We start from the raw sequence: 19,421 nt of genomic DNA on the forward strand, positions 1-19,421 counted from the left end.
GGAGTTTGGAGACATTTTTGGTAACCCTATAGTAGGGTTAGGCTGCATCAATAGAAGTATAGTGTCTAGATCAAGGGAAGTAACAGTGCCACTCTATTCTGCTTTGGTCAAGCCTCTCACCTGGAATACTGTGTCCAGTTCTGGGCACCACAATTCAAAAAAGGATGTTCAGAAACTGGAGTGTGTCCAAAGGAGGGTGGCTAAAATGGTGAAGGGTCTGGAAACCATGCCCTATGAAGAACGTCTTAGGGAGCTGGGGATGTTTAGCCTGGAGAAGAGAAGGTTAAGAGGTGATATGATAGCCCTGTTTAAATACCTGAAGGGATGTCATATTGAGGAGGGAGCTGACTTGTTTTCTGCTGCTCCAGAGACTAGGACCTGGAGCAATGAATGCAAGCAACAGGAAAAGAGATTCCACCTCAACATTAGGAGGAACTTCCTGACAGTAAGGGCTGTTTGACAGTGGAACAAACTAGTGTAGTGGAGTCTCCTTCCTTAGAGGTCTTTAAACAGAGGCTGGATGGCCATCTGTCAGGGATGCTTTGATTTAGATTTCCTGCAAGGCAGGGGGTTGGACTGGATGGCCCTTGCAGTCTCTTCCAACTCTATGATTCTGTGATTCTAACCCTGCAAATTACAAGTGAAAGACAGTTAGCCTGTGGATTTTGCTATACCTACTTAGCTGATCAGATATATTTCTACAGATATTTAATCATTTGTCTTTCAGACTCCACTGCAAACTCAACAAAATCAACATGTACAGAACTGTTTGCAAGTGCTTTTTCTCAGAAGATGAAAATGAGATATGAATTTCCTGTTTTCAGTTTCCAAAGCATTAAATTTTAAAGTTAGAAAGCTTTCAAAGCTTTGTAAAGGTATGGGAGCAGCACTTGTCTTGAACTGTGTTCAGCTCTTTTAAAGTCAGCAATAAACAAACCAATTCTCTTCCTAAAATAAAAAGACTGAATATTTCAAATATATGCAGTGGATTCCTGTGGCAGGAGGCTGGATTGGATCATCCTTGGGATCCCTTCCATCTCTATGATTCTATAAGGACAAATACAGAGGTCTCATTTGAGCCAGCACTCACCAGTACTTAGCACAGTACCTGCAATATAGTTTGTTATTGTGTGCCTTCAAGCCATTTCCGACTTATGCCAAACCTATCTTTGGGTTTTCTTGGCAAAAATTGTTCATAGGACTTTGCCATTGCCTTCACCTGAGGATGAGAAAGTGTGACTTGCCCAAGGTCACCCAGTGGGTTGAATGGCTGAGCCAGGGAATCAAACCATGGTCCCCAAAGCCATAGTTCAACACTCAAACCACTACATCACACTGGCTCTCAATACAGTCTATGTCTATCTCAACAAAAAACTACATCTCGTTCATCACTCTCTCTCTTGATTAAATTCAATAACTGTTTTTAATACAAGAGGGAAATGTGCTGAATGGCTTTATGGAGTATATTTAAAAACCTACTAGAGCGGGGGTGTTTCATGTAAGAGAGATATGTCTTCTGTGTAGAAAACAAAGCTTTATTTCAAAGCATACATATACATATCCTTCATTCTGCCATGGTAGATGCTGTTAGCTTTGTGTCTTGCTGTTCCAAAATTGTCATGCTTGACCTCTGTTTAAATATCTGGACCCCCTGCCCTATCTTCAAGTCACTATTTGAGTCAGAGTCCTGGGAGTGAGGCACAACAGGAGGTAGATTAGAATAACAGTTCTTGCACACTGTAGAAATAAAGCAATTTGACGCCACTTTAACTGTCAAAACTCCAACCTGTGGAATCCTGGGATTTGTAGTTGGATGAGGTATACAACCTGGCCTGTCAGATACATCTGGTGCCTCAACAAAATACAGATCTGGAGATCCTGTAGGACAGCTGTATGGCCAGGGATGGGGCCAATGTAAAACCCTCTGGCATCCCACTGGTCACCTCTCTCCTTGAAATTCATTTTATCAGCTTTCTCCCAGTGTCCAATCTGTTATGGCTATTTTGAATTATGATCCTGCCCCTGGGGTACTGGTGACTCCTCCAGTTTGGTATCATCTGCAAAACTGATTACCATGTCTTCTGTTCCAACATTCAAGTCATTGATTAAGCTGTTGAATAACACTGAACCCTGTGGTACCCCACAGGTCACCTCACTCTAAGATGAAGAAGAGCCACTGGTCAGCACTCTTTGGGTTCAGTCAATCAACCAACTAACCTGTTGCCGTCTTGTCCCAAAGTTGCTTGTTTCTGTTGTTGTTGTTGTGTACTTTCAAGTCATTTCTGACTTATGGCGACTTTATCATGGGGTTTTCTTGGCAAGATTTGTTCAGAGAAGGTTTGCCATTGCCTTCCCCTGAGGCTGAGAGAATGTGACTTGACCAAGGTCACCCAATGCTTTCATGGCCAAGCTGGGATTTGAATCCTGGTCTCTAGAGTCATATTCCAACACTCAAACCACTATGCTGGGCTGACTCCCTGCATGTTTCTAGTATGTGAAATGTGGAGAATATCGGTGTAACTTTGTACACAAATGGCATTGTAGGTTTCCTTGCTAATACTATCAGTCATATCTATGATGGACTCTTCTGTGAATATGAACTGATCGGACTATCAGATATGCCAAAATAAGAAGACTTGTCCAGGTTTCTGAATATCTATTGTAGTAAGAGATTTTCCCAATATATGAAAGAGTTTAGTATGAAGCTGTCAAGGTCCTCCTGACGTCTCCTGTCATAGGCAGTGTACAGACTGCCCCTTTGGGGCGGCCTGCACCTGCCCCTTTCCCTGACAGATCAGGGCCTCAGCTGCCACAGCAGCAGCCCTGAGGCCCCGATCCGCCGCTTTTCCAGGTCATGGGGAAGCGGCAAAAGGCCGCAGCCTGGAAAGGGGTGTCCTTGGGGCTTCATGCCCCAAGGACACCCCGACAGCGGTGGGGAAAGCTACTTGGCCCCTTTGTGTTGCTGGCGCAGCCGTGTAAAGGCTGCGCCAGTGACACAAACAAAGGAAGGAGTACCATTTCGGAGCTCCTTCTGGTGCCGCTGAAAAGGCACCACATGTGCCCTTCAGCGGCGCCAAGACGTCACTTCTGTGCCATCCCATTTGGAGGCGGTGCAGCCGTGACATCGTAATGGCAGCGCCCATGTAGAAAGGGCGCTGCCATTACAACGTACTAGGGTTGTGGGGCATCTGGAAAGGACGCCCCGAGGCAACGCTAGTTCATCTGAAGGCTGGCGCAAAGCACCGGTCTATAAAGCACCATAGGTCAGGATAGTTTGGGTTATAGAAGGTATTGAATAGTGATGTTATAACTGAGGAATTTGTTGTTATTGTTGTTGAAATGGTTTCCAGTTAGTTACTTGGAATGGGAGGCACTGAAGGAGAGAGAAGCAAGATATTACCAGAGCCTCAAGGTCGCTCTCCTAGGAAAGGAATGAGATGGAGAGAAAATGAGCAGGAAAGGAGGCCTAAGCGTAGAAGGAGGGCTAAGCGTGAAAAGGGTTATATGCTTGTTTTTAGGTCTTTGAAGCCAAATCTGGCAAACACTTTTCTACTATGCTGAGCAGCTCAATAAATCCTTTTTGGTTCATCAATGAAGCCTGGTTATTGAGTTAGTTAGAAATGGGATCATCTCAGAAGCAAATGATCATTATTAAACAAGGACTGTTTGTTATTTCTATAAATAATACCAGACAATGATTGTAATGCAAGGCTATTGAATTTATAACTCTCACCTACTGTTTGTTTAATGTATTGTTATCTAGCTGTTATTTAGCATTACCAACTGCCATAGTTTTCTACATAAAGTTAAATTCCCTACCTTGCATTTCACCATATCTTCCACTCTGTTTTGCATCGTCTGTCCAGCTTTGGGTCGCACAAGAATATAAATTGTTTTCACATTTGGGCTGGAACGCAGAAGCTTTTCCACAAGTACTTTGCCCATAAAACCTGTGGCTCCCGTAACAAGTATTGACTTCCCATTGTAGAAAGTTGCAACTGAAGACATTTTGTTTCGGACTTCCAGCTTCTTTCCAGAGATACCTAACAGGAAGATGAAAATGTTCAAGGCATTAGTTGTTAGGAAATTCTGTGTGCACTGTACATCTATACTGTAAAATGCTCAATGCCCTTCCACATTCAGTTGAATTTATCAAGATTAACTTTTTTAACACATGGCTTCTTGTCATCAGGAAGTGGCAGCATGCATAATGTGTTGTTATCCCTCTTTGTATGTTTTCCAGAAGAGTAGCTATGCTTGTCTTTTGCAGCAAAAATAACCAAGGATCTTAAGAAGGAGGACAGGAGTGGGGAAGAGAAAAAGAAATGCTGCAGTACCTTTTAAGATTAACTGGTTTTTATTTGAGCATGGATTTTCATGAGTATAAACCCATTTCTTCAAATGCAGTTCTGAGAGGTATTAAGGTCACAACTATAAAGTATATTTATATAGTTGTGGGAGTAGAATAGAATGTAATAGGACCAGAAAGATGCAAATCATGTTCCTTGCCCTAAACATGCTGTAAATTTTCATAGGTTTGGGCAAGATGACACATGTTTTTCAGATCTTTATAGTGGTCAGTCAATGTTGAAATGTAAAAGCAATAAATCTACTTACCAAAAGTCTTTTCATACATATCAACATACTACCTAACCTAGATATTCATTCATTCAGAAGCCAAGGAAGAGTACAGATGTGTAGCCCACCCTTTTAAGAATAGCATAAGGAAGATAAAGCTCAGAATTAACTGAAACTGTCTAGGCATGCAAGAGCAACAGCAAAGTTTGGACTGGATAGCCCTTGTGTTTACTTCCAGCTATAAGATTTTAAGTGGAGCAAGTAAGCAACCTTGCCTAGCTTCTTTTGTTATAGGGAGCATGCTGGATAATTTTCTCTCCCAGCATACTTTTTAAGATTTTAAGAGATGTCTTAGAGTACTGGCTCACTATACAATTTAACAATTGTATTTGTAGAAGCATTTCCCAGCCTGCTCTTGAGTCAACAAAAGCAACAAACTCTTTTTGGAGAGTCTTGACAAATATTTATCTATTATAACAACAACAAAATCCAAACAGCTTCATTTATATACTGCTTTATAATGAACTAACAATGTCTAAGCAGTTTACAACTGTAAGCTAATTATGTGTTTAAGCAGAAAGCAATGGTCAAGGGTTGATCGTCCTATACAAAAACTAGCTTTCTCTGGTGGAAGTAAAGATTTTTCCTCTACCCAATGCTTCAGTTTCTCCAAGAAATATCTGGAATAGATTTCTTGAAAACATCAAGAAGGTTGATAGGTCTACAATTAGCTAGATCATCCTAGGGGCCTTTTTTAATAGATGGGAATCACCACAGCAGAGAGCCAATTATGTGATAGAATGCCTATTTGATCACTTAGGAAAAGCAGGTATGCAAATAGAGGTGAGGTAATAAATTCTGAGAGTAGGTCTCTTCCCCCAGGACCTTCCCCTTTTGTAGACCTGAAATTAATGCTTTGCAGTGTCTACAATAACAGGAGTCCAATGAGGGACCCAATTAAAATCATGGGAATGGTGAGCAGCCAACATGAAGAGGGTTGAAAATGGGCTGTTCATGATGTTTGAGATCAAGTGTCAGAAATGTAGCTGACACAGTTACTTCTAATATAAGAATAACTTATCAGAATCTTGAGACATCTTTTCCTGTTCATGCAGAATTCCCCTTGTGCCAATAAAGGAGCTGTTCCTATTGGGTAAGGATGTTGCTTGCAAATTATTATTTAATGGGAAGTGGTACTCCTTACTGAGAAGAGGCATGACTACCCCTGTCTTTCTGCTTGCTTGTCTGACAAGTGCTACGGAAAAGTAGTACTGCTCTGTGCCTGGCATAATCTTTCTTAAACCCTCTGCTGCCTTCTACAAACCACATCCTCTCTCTGTCAGGCTTCACACTCAGCTCGTCCTGCTTGTCTGCTTCTTCTTCTTCTTCCTGTTGCAGTCACAGCTGCTCTCTTGGTACAGCCAGTTTCCAGGAAACCTAACTCATCTTCTGCCTCTGAGCAGGAGACTGTGCCCAATTGGTCAGAGATGTTTAATAATGTTTAATAATATTTAATAACTGTTAGCTTTCATTAAAGTCAATACTTAAACTGTCTGCTCACTCTTTCAGGCTCTTGAGCAGTATTCTGGAGGCAGGGACGTAGCCAGGATTTTGGGAAGGGGGGGTCCTGACTAAGTGCCACTATTATAATGGGGCTTGGGTGTGGCGGAATAGCAGCACACACCATTCGTTTTTCTAATGGAAGGGGGTCCGGACCCCAAGATCCCACCCCCCTTGGCTACGTCCCTGCTGGAGGCATCAATACAAAGGTTGAAGGTTGAGCAACTTCTAGAGGTCCAGGATGATGCAACATATATCTTTACTGGACCTCAGAAGGCTAGATCTTCCAAGTGCCCCCCGCCCCCCATTTATATACTGAAAAAACTCCAGAAGTTACTACCATGTTAAGAACAAAGGGGGTGGGGTGAGGGCTGCAAAGTATCCCCTCCCCAGGTTGGCCCCTCGGTCTAATTCCTGGGCATCTACCACTCCCCTTGTGCTTTGGATTGTCTATCTGTTTAATTTTTAAAACTGTGCATTATATATGTGTAAGTCTGTATGTATGTTCTATTTTGTTTTAACTTATATTGTAAGACACTTTGGATCTCATGTTTAAAGTTCTACATGGCTTGGGCCAACCTATTTAAGGAATCACCTGCTTCCATATAATCCGCCCTGTGCACTCAGATCCTATGGGAGGAATTTATTGCAACCTCTAAGGACTAAACTGAAGGCGACCTTCCAGAGGACCTTCTCCGCTGTTGCTCCCACCCTATGGAATGGCCTGCCAGATGAAATCTGCCAAATATCCAACTTAGGCGCTTTACAGACCGCCCAAAAAGGGCGGTCTGCCAGTGCCTCCGCTTCCACCACTGGGAAACCTCAGCGTCTAAACGGCAAGGCTTCCCGCCGGCCGAAAAAGAAGCCGCAAAAAGCGGCTTCTTTTAGCGCCGCGGAAATGAAAATGGTGCACTCGTGGCATCATTTCTGCCATGCAACGTGCAGACGCTAAGTGTCCATGACGTCAAGATGGCGGTGCTCATGTGTATAGGGCGCCGCCATTTTGTACGTGCTACTAGAGTTAGGGATGTCTGGAAAGGACGCCCCTTTCTAACCCTAGTACATGCCGAGCACGTACTTTCAACCCATGCAGAACAGGCCTTAGATAGCTTTAAAAAAGCAGTCAAGATGGCTCTCTTCCAGCAGGCCTTTCCAGAATAGCCCCCAGCTACATATAGATTCTCATACCTGGAGTATTCTGTATTTGTACAATCCCGCCCATGATGAGTTTCCACTGATTTTGTGCTATGATATCATGTTTTTTTAATATAAATGTGTTGATTTTAATGTCTGAATTTTAATCTTAGAATGGTTTAATTCATTTTAAAGGTTTTTTTTTATATATTTGTATTATTGTTATCTCTGTACATCTGTACTATTTTAATTGTTGGAAGCCACATTGATTGTTTCTTACAAATAAGCGGGATATAAATAAGTTTTATTATATTATTATTATATTTATTTATTATAAGAAAAAAGGTAAGCTTTTAAATAAAAAATAATAATATCCCAACTGATTATACTACAACTTATCTCACTATTACAGGTTGCATCTCCTTTATCCAGAATTGTGAAATTCATAATGCTCCAAAATCCCAAACTGTCTATACGAATTGCTTAGATACTGACATCTTTGCTTTCTGATGCTTCTGTGTACACAAACTTTGTTTCGTGCAAAAAATCATAAAAAATATTGTGTATAAAATTACCTTCAGGCTAAGTATATCAAAGTGTACGCAATACATAAATGAATTTTATGTTTAGACTTGGGTCCCATCACCAAGATATCTTATTATGTATATGCAAATATTCTAAAATCCAAAAAACTTTGAAATCCGACACACTTCTGGTGCCAAGCATTTCAGATACTGTAAGAGAGACTCAACCTGTAACGCTACCTCATTTGTTCTCATAATCTCATTTTCAAAGTATGTAAGTTTGTAATGTCCACTATATATGTTCACCCACTCAGTACCGCAAGGTTTATAAATTTCTGTTTTACCATTCCTAGCTTCCCCTGAGGCATATTTCTCACATTCCATCTTCTATAATACGTGTTGTGCACCTCTGGGCTTTCTTTTCACATGCGAACATGTCAACAATTACATGTTGTTTTTTGTTTGAGCCCAGCTGCATTGTTAGATATAATTTTACCTGTACATGTCCTCTGCTCTCCCTCAATAGCTGTTGCACTGCCTTCTGACTCCAATAGTTGGATGTCTTTCATTTCACTTTCTATCACTATCTTTGGCTGCATCCACACTGCAGAATTTATCCAGTTTGACTCCACTTTAACTGCCATGGCTGTGGTGTGGAATTCTGGGAACTATAGTTTGTTTTGGCCCCAGAACTCTCTGACAAAGGGCTAAATGTCTTCACAAAATTAAAATTCCCAGAATTCCATAACACTGAGCTACAGCAGTTGAAAAGAGAGAGAGTAATGGATCGATCCAGTTTGCTGTTTGCTTGTATATGTCATGTTGTTTGTTTGTTTTATCTATTGTTTAAATTGTTATTTATCTTTTAATATGTTTTAAAGTGTAAAATGTTTAATTCTGTTTTAAGGGAGGAAGGGTTGGGGGATATGATTTATGTGATTTTTAATGCTGTAAGCCTCCCCGATTGCGTGAGTGCAGATGGGGCGGGGTATAAATAAATTTTATTATTATTATTATTATTATTATTATTAAAGTGATGTCAAACTGGATTATTTCTGCAGTGCATGTTAAGACCAAATCTTCATTTTGTGTTGTTTCAAGGTAAAAGGTAGTACTAATAAGAGCTGGCTAGAGTGCCATGGCCACTGATTCTGGGACATTATCCACCAATTTCACCCCACACCACTGCTGCTGCCCAGAAAATTATTTCAGTACATTAAGGTGCTTGGCACATTTAGTCTGGTTCCTCAACAACTGCCGTTTTTTTGCATTTTATCAGTAGCAATACTACTGTCAGCGTAGTCTCTTTCCTCAAAGGAGCATGCAGTATCACCACCATGGAAAGATAGAATAGAGACATGGAGTGAGAAGAAACCACAGGGGCCATTCAGTCCAAACAGGGATACACAATCAAAGCACTCCCAATAGAAGGCCAACCAACTTCTGCTTAAAAACCTCAAAGAAAGAGACTCCACCACTCTCTGAGGCAGCATGTTTGATCAGCTACTACCATCAGGAAGTTCTTCCTAATGTTAAGTTAGATTCTGTTTCCTGTAGCTTGAATCCATTGCTCCATGTCCTAGTCTCTGGAGCAGCAGAAAACAATCTTGCTCCATCATCAATAAGACATTCTTTCAAATATAGCTATCATGTCATCCCCTTAACCTTTCTTTCTCCAGGTTAAACATGCCCCGCTCCTTAAGCCACTCTTCATATAGGGAATGGCTCCCATACCCAAAGCAGTAAGCCAATCTCCCTCTCCCTACCCCCTTGTGTCCCCCTGTCAAACTTCTTCAGCCATTCATCTCAGGGATATCCTGATCCAATCACTGTTTTTGTTACACTAAAATTAAAGCCATCAACCAGTCCAGAATCCCATTTTTGGTTCCTGGGAATAAGTCATTCAACCTTTGTTAACTGGGCAGATAGTCCATCACCTAAGGCTAGTTTTAAAATATACATATGGTTTCAAAACCTAACCTCTGCACACAGAGATGGCACATACACACCTGCACCCTGTGTATGTTCTGTGTCAACCTCGGACCGCCTAGTCTGAGCCCCTGCAGCTTTGCAATGACTTCTCCTCAGACAGGTAAATATAACCTCACTGCAAACCCCTAAAAACTCTGCTATCCCCTTACCATATTTCCATTTAAGTTCTTGCACACCAATATTTTGATTGAAGCCTCTCCCGCCTCCTTTTTCCTCATGGCTCCCTTCCACCCCCTTTCCCTCACTGCCCCTGGATCGCTCCATTACCCTCAGGGAAGCTGTATCACCTACTTTGGGAATCACTGATTTAGCATATAAAACCTTGGGGTGCACAAATGGATGACACATCCAGTGGTGTTGCTAGGGTTGGTGTCAGCCAGTGTGGTAGTTCATGCATCTCCCACATGGACCTCCTCCCATATCAGACCATACAGAATCCTTAGTAATTTTTTTGTACTGATGTTATTTGTAAATTCCCATATATCACTGAATCTAATGGCATTAGAAGTGACATAAACTACTAGCAAAATTAACATTATACATTTAAATTAAATATCATACAACCAGCCTAAATATATTTATATTTACATAGTGTCATGTGGTTAAAGTACAATTTAGTGAAAAAATAACAGAACTCAAAGTAAATATGTTTGATAACTAGATCAAAATTATGTTCATTATAATCAAACTTTACCATTACATGAGATACATTAATAGATTAGCAAAGTACAATATCACCCAGTGTATAAGAGAGAGTGAAGTGAGGGTGATTGTGTGGAAAGAAACTGGAAATGAGTATGAGCATGTATGTGATAAACCAGGAGAAGAGGAAGTTGAGGTCCTTGTGTTGGGGGAGGGGGGAAGCACTTAATCAGATTATGTGGAGTAGTGTTGGCTGTGGGCACCTTCTCCCATGAGAAAGAGAGAGAGGTGGCAGGAGTGTGCTCTTTGTCTGTACAGAAAGACAGGGTCAGTGCTCTTTGCCAGTTGCCAGTTGCATGCATGTCACTGAGAGAGGCAGGCTCATCTCCTCACTTCTCTCGTCGTTGGCTCTCACTTCCTCAACTACATGGAGCAAGCAAAGAAAGGAAGGGGAAGGGAGCAAGTGGCAGCAAACAGTGAAGCAAGAGTAAGGCTGGCGAACTGCAGTTGCAACCATCCTCTCGCCTCCTCTCCCTAGCTTCAGCCACCCCCTCTGTGCCTCCCCTGCCTCCACCATCTACCATACTCTTTGTCCAGCACTATTGAGATGGAGGTGGGCTCAGTGCCATCACTAGGTTTTAGGTGTCTACACCACATGCATCCCTACAGTGATGCCAGTGGCTAAACATTTTAGGGACATGTTTCCTCTGTGGGTTATTCCAGAAGTCAAGCTCTTCACCTACTAAGACACCAGGTAATTGTCAAGATATTATAGTGGGGACTATGCAGCAAAAAAATCATTGAAAGTCGCATTCCTCCACAACTGTCAACTTAGTGGCAGTGATCCATTGAGACACGATGATTTACATTCTTATTACCCTTTGGTAGCAGAGATAAGACTGACTTCTATATTTATTCTGTTGCTTTAAATCAAACATTTCAACATTTCCTGATATAAAATAACACTGTCTCCAAGGATAGAGTTACTGTTCTACCCAGAGGCATTAGACGTCAAACTGACAGTATGATCAATCTAGCCAGAGAGGCGCTTTTGCAGAGTTCTGACAGTTACAGAAGAATTTTAAAAAATGCTTGAGATCCTTGTGTATCCAAATGCTGTGTTATGTATCCACAAGGCACACCATGACTTTGACCGAGACCTCTATGTTCTAAGTTTTTGTTCACTTTATAGATTCCAGTTTCTTGCCCATCACTGTTGACCTGGTGGGCATTTCATTTCTTGTTCCAACTTATTTCAATATTTTTCTCTGCTAGACATCAAGAGCTCTTTATATGGGGAATTCCAGATGGAGAAGATGGTGTGTTAGATACTTTTGCCTCAACTCCTAAGAAGAGGAAGCTAAGCAGTAGAATCATCAGCTAATTAGTTGCTAATTAATTGACAGAACTCTCTCTGGTCAAGAAAGAGAGCAGGGAATTGCCCACTTGTGATCAGGATAACCACACTCATGAGGACAATGCTGAATCCGCAGTGTTTGAAAGTGAACAGCGAACAGCAAGATACCCTGGGAAAGCAGCTAGCCCAAACTGTTTATGCAAAGTTGAAAATGTTCCACTTTCTTTAATATCTGGAATGGTTTAAATGGCAAGTGAATAAAGTTCTTCCTTCGGGTGGTGAGTGATCCTTCTTTCTGTAAACAAGGTCTGAGAAAAAAATAAAGAGAAAGGCTATCTATAAAATCCAAGGTAAAATTCAACAGTAAAAATCTAATAAGTAAGTATAGAGGGGACAGTAGTTTTAAAACATATAATCCTGTGTATTTTGTCATGGAAATTGTTCTATTTGAGAAAACATAAAAAAAAATTCTACAGAGTTTATTCATGTGTTGTGAAGCATGAGAAAATGGGATGTTTGCTTTTTGCTGGAAGATAATGCTGAGAATGAAGATGTTGCTATGCAGACATCATAAGATGTTGTCTTGCATCTTGATTTTAACTTTATGATCGCTATATCTGTGGAAGATGAAGTTTTCTTCAGGAATCTTACAGATGCTGTGGGAAGAGTGGAGACAGATAAGAGATGAATTTAAGGATTTGAAACAAGCTATTAAGGAGGATATGAAAAAGGAGTTTATGGGCTTTTAAAAATGGTGAACAAATTGATTGAGGATGTTTTTTTGTGTATTCTTATGTTTTTCTTTTTTCTTTTTCTTTTTTATCTGTTATATGTTTTGTTTGTTGTATATAATGGTATTTGATTGTAATGTATATTTGTGCATTATATACTTGTTTTAATAATAAAATTTAAAAAAATAAAGATAACAGTCAAACAGGATATGTGGAGTATCCACAATAGCTGGGGCTCCACAAATACATATTCTTTCATGATAAGGTATTTTTTGAAACCGTCCTGTTCTTACCACTGAATTCAGTTGTTCAAATTTAGCTCTGGTGAAGGCTGTTCTCTGGCTCTGTCTTAAATGCAACTCAAGATAATTTTCTAGGCCAAATAAAATTTTATTTTTAGCTAACCAGTTAAGAGATTTACACCCAGCTAACAAGGCTATATCTGATTACTCACTGATGTCCCAGATCCTTTGTTTTAGGGATTCCTGAACTGCATGCCCGGCTGAAAGAAGAGGGGAGAAAAGCCTAATTGGAACAATACCAGGGATAGCTGACAAACCCCCCAAATTAGGGCACCCAATAGCCAGCTGTTCCTCTAGGCAGAGTCTAGAGAATCTTCTAGAATCCATTTTGGAGATCTTTGGACAGTAGTTAAGTGCTTTTATCCAAACCTGGCCTTGTATTGAATAGATCCCAAGTTCTGCTCTCACTGCTTGGGCTGGGGTGTTCTTGTCAGTTTCAAGGATCCTTCTTAAAAAGCAACTCTTCCTACTCCAAAGGGGGAGCTTTCAAGTGACCCCATACTTCTGCACCGTAAGATAAAATAGATAAGATTTTGGCTTTATAAACTTTTAGGATAGGAGATACACTAGAAGGATGATTGTAACATCAGTTTATAAAGCATACCAGAATTTGCAATAGCTTTCCCTCCCACTTTCAGTATTGGATCTAATTATAAGGTTATAGAATTATAGGCCTACCATACAGTTTTGCCATAGGAGTTACAGAAATTGAGTTTGAAAGTGACACTGTGCATAAAAATGTCAGTGGGATAGTTCTGTTCACAGGTCAAAAGAAAGAAAGCCTGGTTGCTTACCTATAACTGTGTGTCTTCAAAGTGATCAATTGTACATTCACACATATGGGTCCTGCATGGAAAAAAAAAAACTTTCCAGGACTTTGAATTTTGGCAGGCACCCACCTTTTCTTCCTTTTGCTCAAGCCAAAGAGCAAATTTAACAGTTTGATTGACACAAAAGTCCTAAACAATGAGATGATGTAGTTGTGCCATAGCACAGAGGAAAGGCAGATTGTGTATACGCATAGGTGACCACTCAGGGAACCACAACTATAGGTAGCAACATGTCTTTCTTCTCTTGCATCACACATAACTGATGTGAATAGTAGCCTTACCAATTTGCAGGTGGGTAGGTGTACCAGAGCAAAAGAGAAGAAGGTACCTCTCTGACTAAGGCATCCTCCTCCCTGGCATGCATACCCAGATTATAATGATAAACATTGTTGATTGGGCCATTCTACTTTGTGTGAGGAAAGTATATGCAACCCCACAAGGATATTGTCACCACCCTCTACCCACAAAGACTCCTCCAGATCTCCCATTGTTTAGCAAAAATTGTGAATTGCCTCACCTGGAAGCTTCTGAAAAGCAATTTATCTTTTAAGAAGTACGCTGATGACACCCAAATATGTTTCTCTGTGCCTCTGACTGATGCAGTGACTAGGGATGGCATCTCTCCTCTAAATGCCTGTCTGGAGTTGGTAATGGGCTGGATGAGGGAAAACAGACTCAGTCTGAATCCAGAGAAAACGGAAGTACTCGTGATTGGTTCCCCTGGCCTGGGGAACGAAATTTGTCCACTTGTCCTGAATGGGGTTACGCTTCCCCTGAAGGACTCAGTTTGCAGTCTGGGGGTGCTTCTGGACTCGTCGCTCCGCGTGACATCTCAGGTGGATGTGACGGTCAGAGGCACCTGTTACCAGCTTTGGCTGATACACCAGCTGCGACCCTACCTGGGCCGGAGGGACCTTGAAACGGTTGTACATGCTCTGGTAACCTCTTGGTTGGATTTCTGTAATGCGCTCTACATGGGGCAACCCTTGTACCAAACATGGAAGCTTCAATTAGTACAGAATATGGCATCAAGGTTGGTTACTGGATGCCCCAGGACTAGCCATATAACACCTATTTTACAAGATCTACGTTGGCTGCCTATTCACTTCCGGGGGCAATACAAGGTGTTGGTTATTACCTATAAAGCCCTAAATGGCTTGGGCCCAGGGTACTTAGAGGACCGTCTCTCCCCATATAATCTGCCCCACACTCTCAGATCGGTCGGGAAGCATTTGTTGAGGGTTCTGAAGACAAGATACTCCTCGTCTTCACATAGGGCATTTTCTACCTTGGCCCTGCAGATCTGGAACTCCCTTCCTGATGGGCTCCGCTCTGTCTCCTCCTTAGACGTGTATAAGAAGAATCTTAAGACCTTTCTTTTTTGACAAGCTTTCCCCCATGTGTCTTAATTCCATTCTGTTCTCCCCTTGATATGCAATTGGGAGATCCAGCTAGTGTATTTCCTGGGTTTTAATATTTGTAAACTTTTTTATATAATTTTAATTGACGATATGTGTTATTGATTTGTTTTATTGTCTCACATTTTTGTTTTGTGTTGTACACCACTTTGATCAAATTTGGAAAAGCAGTTTTTAAATAATAATAATAATAATAATAATAATAATAATAATTATTATTATTTCAGTAAAGAGATAATACAGGAATATCTTGTTAATCTAAATTAATTTAAGCCTCCAGGACCAGATGGACTACATCCAAGGGTATTAAAAGAACTGGCAAATGTAATATCGGAGCCATTGGCAATAATCTTTGAAAACTCCTGGAGAACAGGAGAAGTGCCAGCAGACTGGAGGAGGGCAAACATCCCCAACTTCAAAAAGGGGAAAAAAGAGGATCCCAACAATTATCATCCAGTTAGTCTGACATTAATACCTGGAAAGACTCTAGAGCAGATCATTAAACAGAAAGTCTGTGAACATCTAGATGGCAATTCCATAATCACAAAAAGTCAACACGGGTTTCAGAGAAACAAGTAATGCCAGACAAATCTGATCTCTTTGATTTCTTTGATAAAATTACCAGCTTGGTAGATGAAAGGAATGCTGTGGATATAGTATATCTTGATTTCAGTAAGGCCTTCGACAAGGTTTCCCATGACATTCTTGAAAACAAACTTGTAGAATGTGGACTAGACAAGGCAACTGTTACATGGATTTGTAATTGGTTGACTGGCCGAAACCAAAGGTTGCTCAACAATGGCTCCTTTTCATCCTGGAGAGAAGTGACCAGTGGGGTCCCACAGGGCTCTGGCCTGCGCCAGTGCTATTCAAAATCTTCATCAATGACTTGAATGACAGAATTGGGGGCATACTCATCAAATTTGCAGATGATACCAAATTAGGAGGAATAGCTAATACTCCCGAGGACAGGATCAAAATTTAAATGATTTGAATACACTAGAAAGCTGGACCAAAGCTAACAAAATGAAATTCAACACGGAGAAATGTAAGGTACTGCATTTAGGGCAGAAAAATAAAATGCATAGATATAGGATGGGGGACACCTGGCTGAACGAGACTACGTGTGAAAGGGATCTAGGAGTCTAAGTAGACCACAAGTTGAACATGAGTCAACAGTGTGATGTGGCAGCTAAAAAGGCCAATGCAATTTTAGGTTGCATCAATAAAAGTATAGTGTCTAGATCAAGAGAAATAATAGTGCCACTCTATTGTAACTGTATTTTGTATTCCATTGATATGGTCAGCTGACTAATCAATAAACTTGTTGTTGTTCTCCAATACTGAAAGTGAGAGGGTTAAGATACAGAGAATAGTAGCTGCTTCTATCTGCCTGGGAGAGCATATTCTGATCCTTAGCAAAATCTTAGTTTTTCTCCTACACTACTAAAAGCTTGTAGAGGAGGGCAAAAGACACAGAACTATGTTGTCTGAAATCAGACCCAGTCAGCAGTCTGATTGCAGTATTTTGGACCTCCAAAGACAGTCCCACATAAGGACATTACAACAAACATGTAATCAAGGTGTTATCAAATCTCAAATCCTCAGAACAGGAAAGAGTGTATGCTTAATCCTCCCACTGAGATCAATCGGATTTAAACACGGGACTCTGGATCACACCCAGAGCAGTCTTGTGATGCAAGTTTTTCTCCAGAGAGTTCAGAACAACATATAAGGCTATTCCCCCTTTTATTATTGCAACAACTCTGTAAGGAATGTTGTATTAAAAGACAGTGATTGATCACTGTCAACAAGTAAGCAAAACCAGTGGTGGGTGAAAATCTGGTTTTGCATCTATGATGCTGTACTGCCTGATCAGAGCTTGGAATTTGATTAACTCATTACTACATTAATAACTTAGGGATTATACAGACTGGCACCTTGTGCCGGCCTGTGCGCACTGTGAGGGCTGAGCGTCTGCACACTCTAAGCCCTTACGCTGCCACCTGGGCACCATTTTGGGGCACACCCTTTTAGACGGTGTGTGCCATGACGTACCTCTGCTGCAGCGCCCAAATGACACAGCATGGAAAGGACATCATAATGCCATGCCGCAACGCTTACGACGCCCCTTCCAGGGAGTTGCTTAGGGCAGCTTCTTTTTGCTCCCTTCAGGGAGCGGATCGGTGCCACTGCGTGCAGTTGCTGCAGCACCGATCCAGGGCAAAAAGGGGCAGCTGCATGCTGCCCATCTGTATAGCCCCTTACTCCCCCCCCCCCCAGTAATTTCACCTAATTTACTAACTTTTTAGATTCTTCAATTAGCAGCAAAGTTAAAAATAACTTTTCTTTTAATTTATTTTATTATAAAGCAGACGAACACATATATATATATAAAAAGAAAAACATCACTGACAATACACAACACTAAACATAAAACATAAACAATAAAGACAAATAACAACACACTAATATGCTTATCTTCTCATCTCAAATATAAAAAAGCTACCAATACTTCCAACACAACCTGCGATAATTAACTAAATGATGTTATATCATATTCCACTATATCAAAACCCAGGAGAGACCATAGCCTTTGATATCTTACCTCTATATGATCCCCAAAAGAATTGTTCAATCCTGATTAACGCATATAAATCTATTCCTCTATATACAGTATTATTTTCTAAGAACCTTCTGTTATACATAACTTTAAACCACAGTACAATTCCAAGCATTCCCATCTTACAGATACCTTCTTCACATCCTTATTTTCATACTCTCTGTTAGTACATCCATTTCTTTGGCTTCCCATAACTTACTTAACCATTCCGTTTCACAAGGAATCTCCTTCTTTTTCCAATATTGCGCATATAGAATTCAGCCTACAGTAATCATATACAATATTAAGGAAGACTTCTTTCTTACATTAGATTCCTCCACAATACAAATCATATTTAACAAAAAAATACGAGGATCTAGAGGTATTTCCACCTGAAGGATATTAATCATTAATCTATGTACACTCTTCCAAAACGTTTTAGCCATCTCACAGTCCCACCATAGATGAAGAAAAGAACCTTCCTTTCTCTCGCGAAGTTAAAAATAACTTTTCAGTGAATTATTGTATATACTCAACTACAAATGGACCTCATGTATAAGTCAAGGTCAGGTTTTCTAGCAAAATTATGGAATTTATCATAACCCACAGATAGCTCGAGGGTAAAATCTGGGGGCTCCTTTGGTGTGTGTATGGCAAGAGAGACTTTCATTGAGGCTTTTTGCTTCATCGTTTCAGCTTTCATTTCAGCCAGAAGTGTGTGTGTGGGGGCAGCAATATCAATCAATCACCCAGGACTCTTTCTACTTGGCTCCAGAGAGAAATAAACTCCTCTTCAGACTGCATCTTCAGACTGCATGGGGAAATCAGAAAGAGCTATCAAACTGCCATACTGACCCATAAATAAGTCAACAGGGAATTTTGGGGTCAATTTTTGGGCATACATTTTTAGACTTATAGATGAGTACATATGGTAGGTGATTCTAATTTGTTAGGTGGATGCTTCCTCTTCTGTCATATTCATTAAAACAGGAAAGCCCAGGCAAATAAATTGCTAGAATTGGAGGAAATGAGTCACATGACTCTTTTGTTAGACAGAATTATCTGAGGGGTAGAAAGAGAACTTCCTGGCACCCAGGTCAGATAGCTGGGTTTGTACAGCAAAAGAACAGCTAAGTTTGGAAAGAAATAAGAAAATAAGTGAAAACAAGGGGGAAAAGTGAGTCTTGGAAGAGAATAGGGGTTGGGGTAGGGATTTGTTTGATAAGCAGGAGACCAAGACCCTCAAACAGCCAAGGCCGTTTCAGAATGTGCCCCCTCCCCTGAAGTGTTGGGAGCCTTTCCTGGGAGTATACTTTTCAGTAACTTGTCCTCCTCTGCTGATTATGTTCTGGACTGCATTCTATTGTATACTGTAGTATAATATAAAATTATGTTCTAGAATTTATTCTATTGTATACTGTATTATAATATAAAATTATGTTCTGGACTGCATCTATTGTATACTATAGTATAATATAAAATTATCACATTATTATTATTATTATTATTATTATTATTATTATTACTATTAAGCTTTATTTATACAGCACTGTAGATTTACATAGCGCTGTACATATAATCTTTTTAATTAGACGGTTCCCTGCCCTCAGGCTTACAATCTAAAAAGATATGACACAAAAGAAGGAAATCGTGGTGGGGAAGGGGATGAGGTCCAGCATTTCTTCTCTCCCTCTGAGGCCCTGGACGATGGCAGATGGACTGGAGTGAGGGCTCTGCTTCTTACTCGAAGC

The 19,421-nt window shown here is 40.6% G+C and overlaps 1 protein-coding gene across 2 annotated transcripts in view; it reads right to left on the minus strand.

Moving 5' to 3' along the window:
- The window catches only part of LOC149312549 (fatty acyl-CoA reductase 1-like), a 68,972-nt gene that overhangs the window by 38,283 nt on the left and 11,268 nt on the right, over positions 1-19,421 (minus strand). For both annotated transcript variants that reach the window (XM_089524853.1, XM_089524852.1), the window contains exon 2: positions 3,820-4,043. In XM_089524853.1, coding sequence (XP_089380979.1) covers positions 3,820-4,008 — 189 coding nt within the window. In that variant the 5' untranslated portion in view covers positions 4,009-4,043. The remainder of the gene's footprint in view (positions 1-3,819; positions 4,044-19,421) is intronic.

Source organism: Sceloporus occidentalis, unplaced genomic scaffold, assembly GCF_023333645.1.
Source record: "Sceloporus occidentalis isolate IW3139 unplaced genomic scaffold, rSceOcc1.0.p SCAF_5, whole genome shotgun sequence".
Lineage (NCBI taxonomy): Eukaryota > Metazoa > Chordata > Lepidosauria > Squamata > Phrynosomatidae > Sceloporus > Sceloporus occidentalis.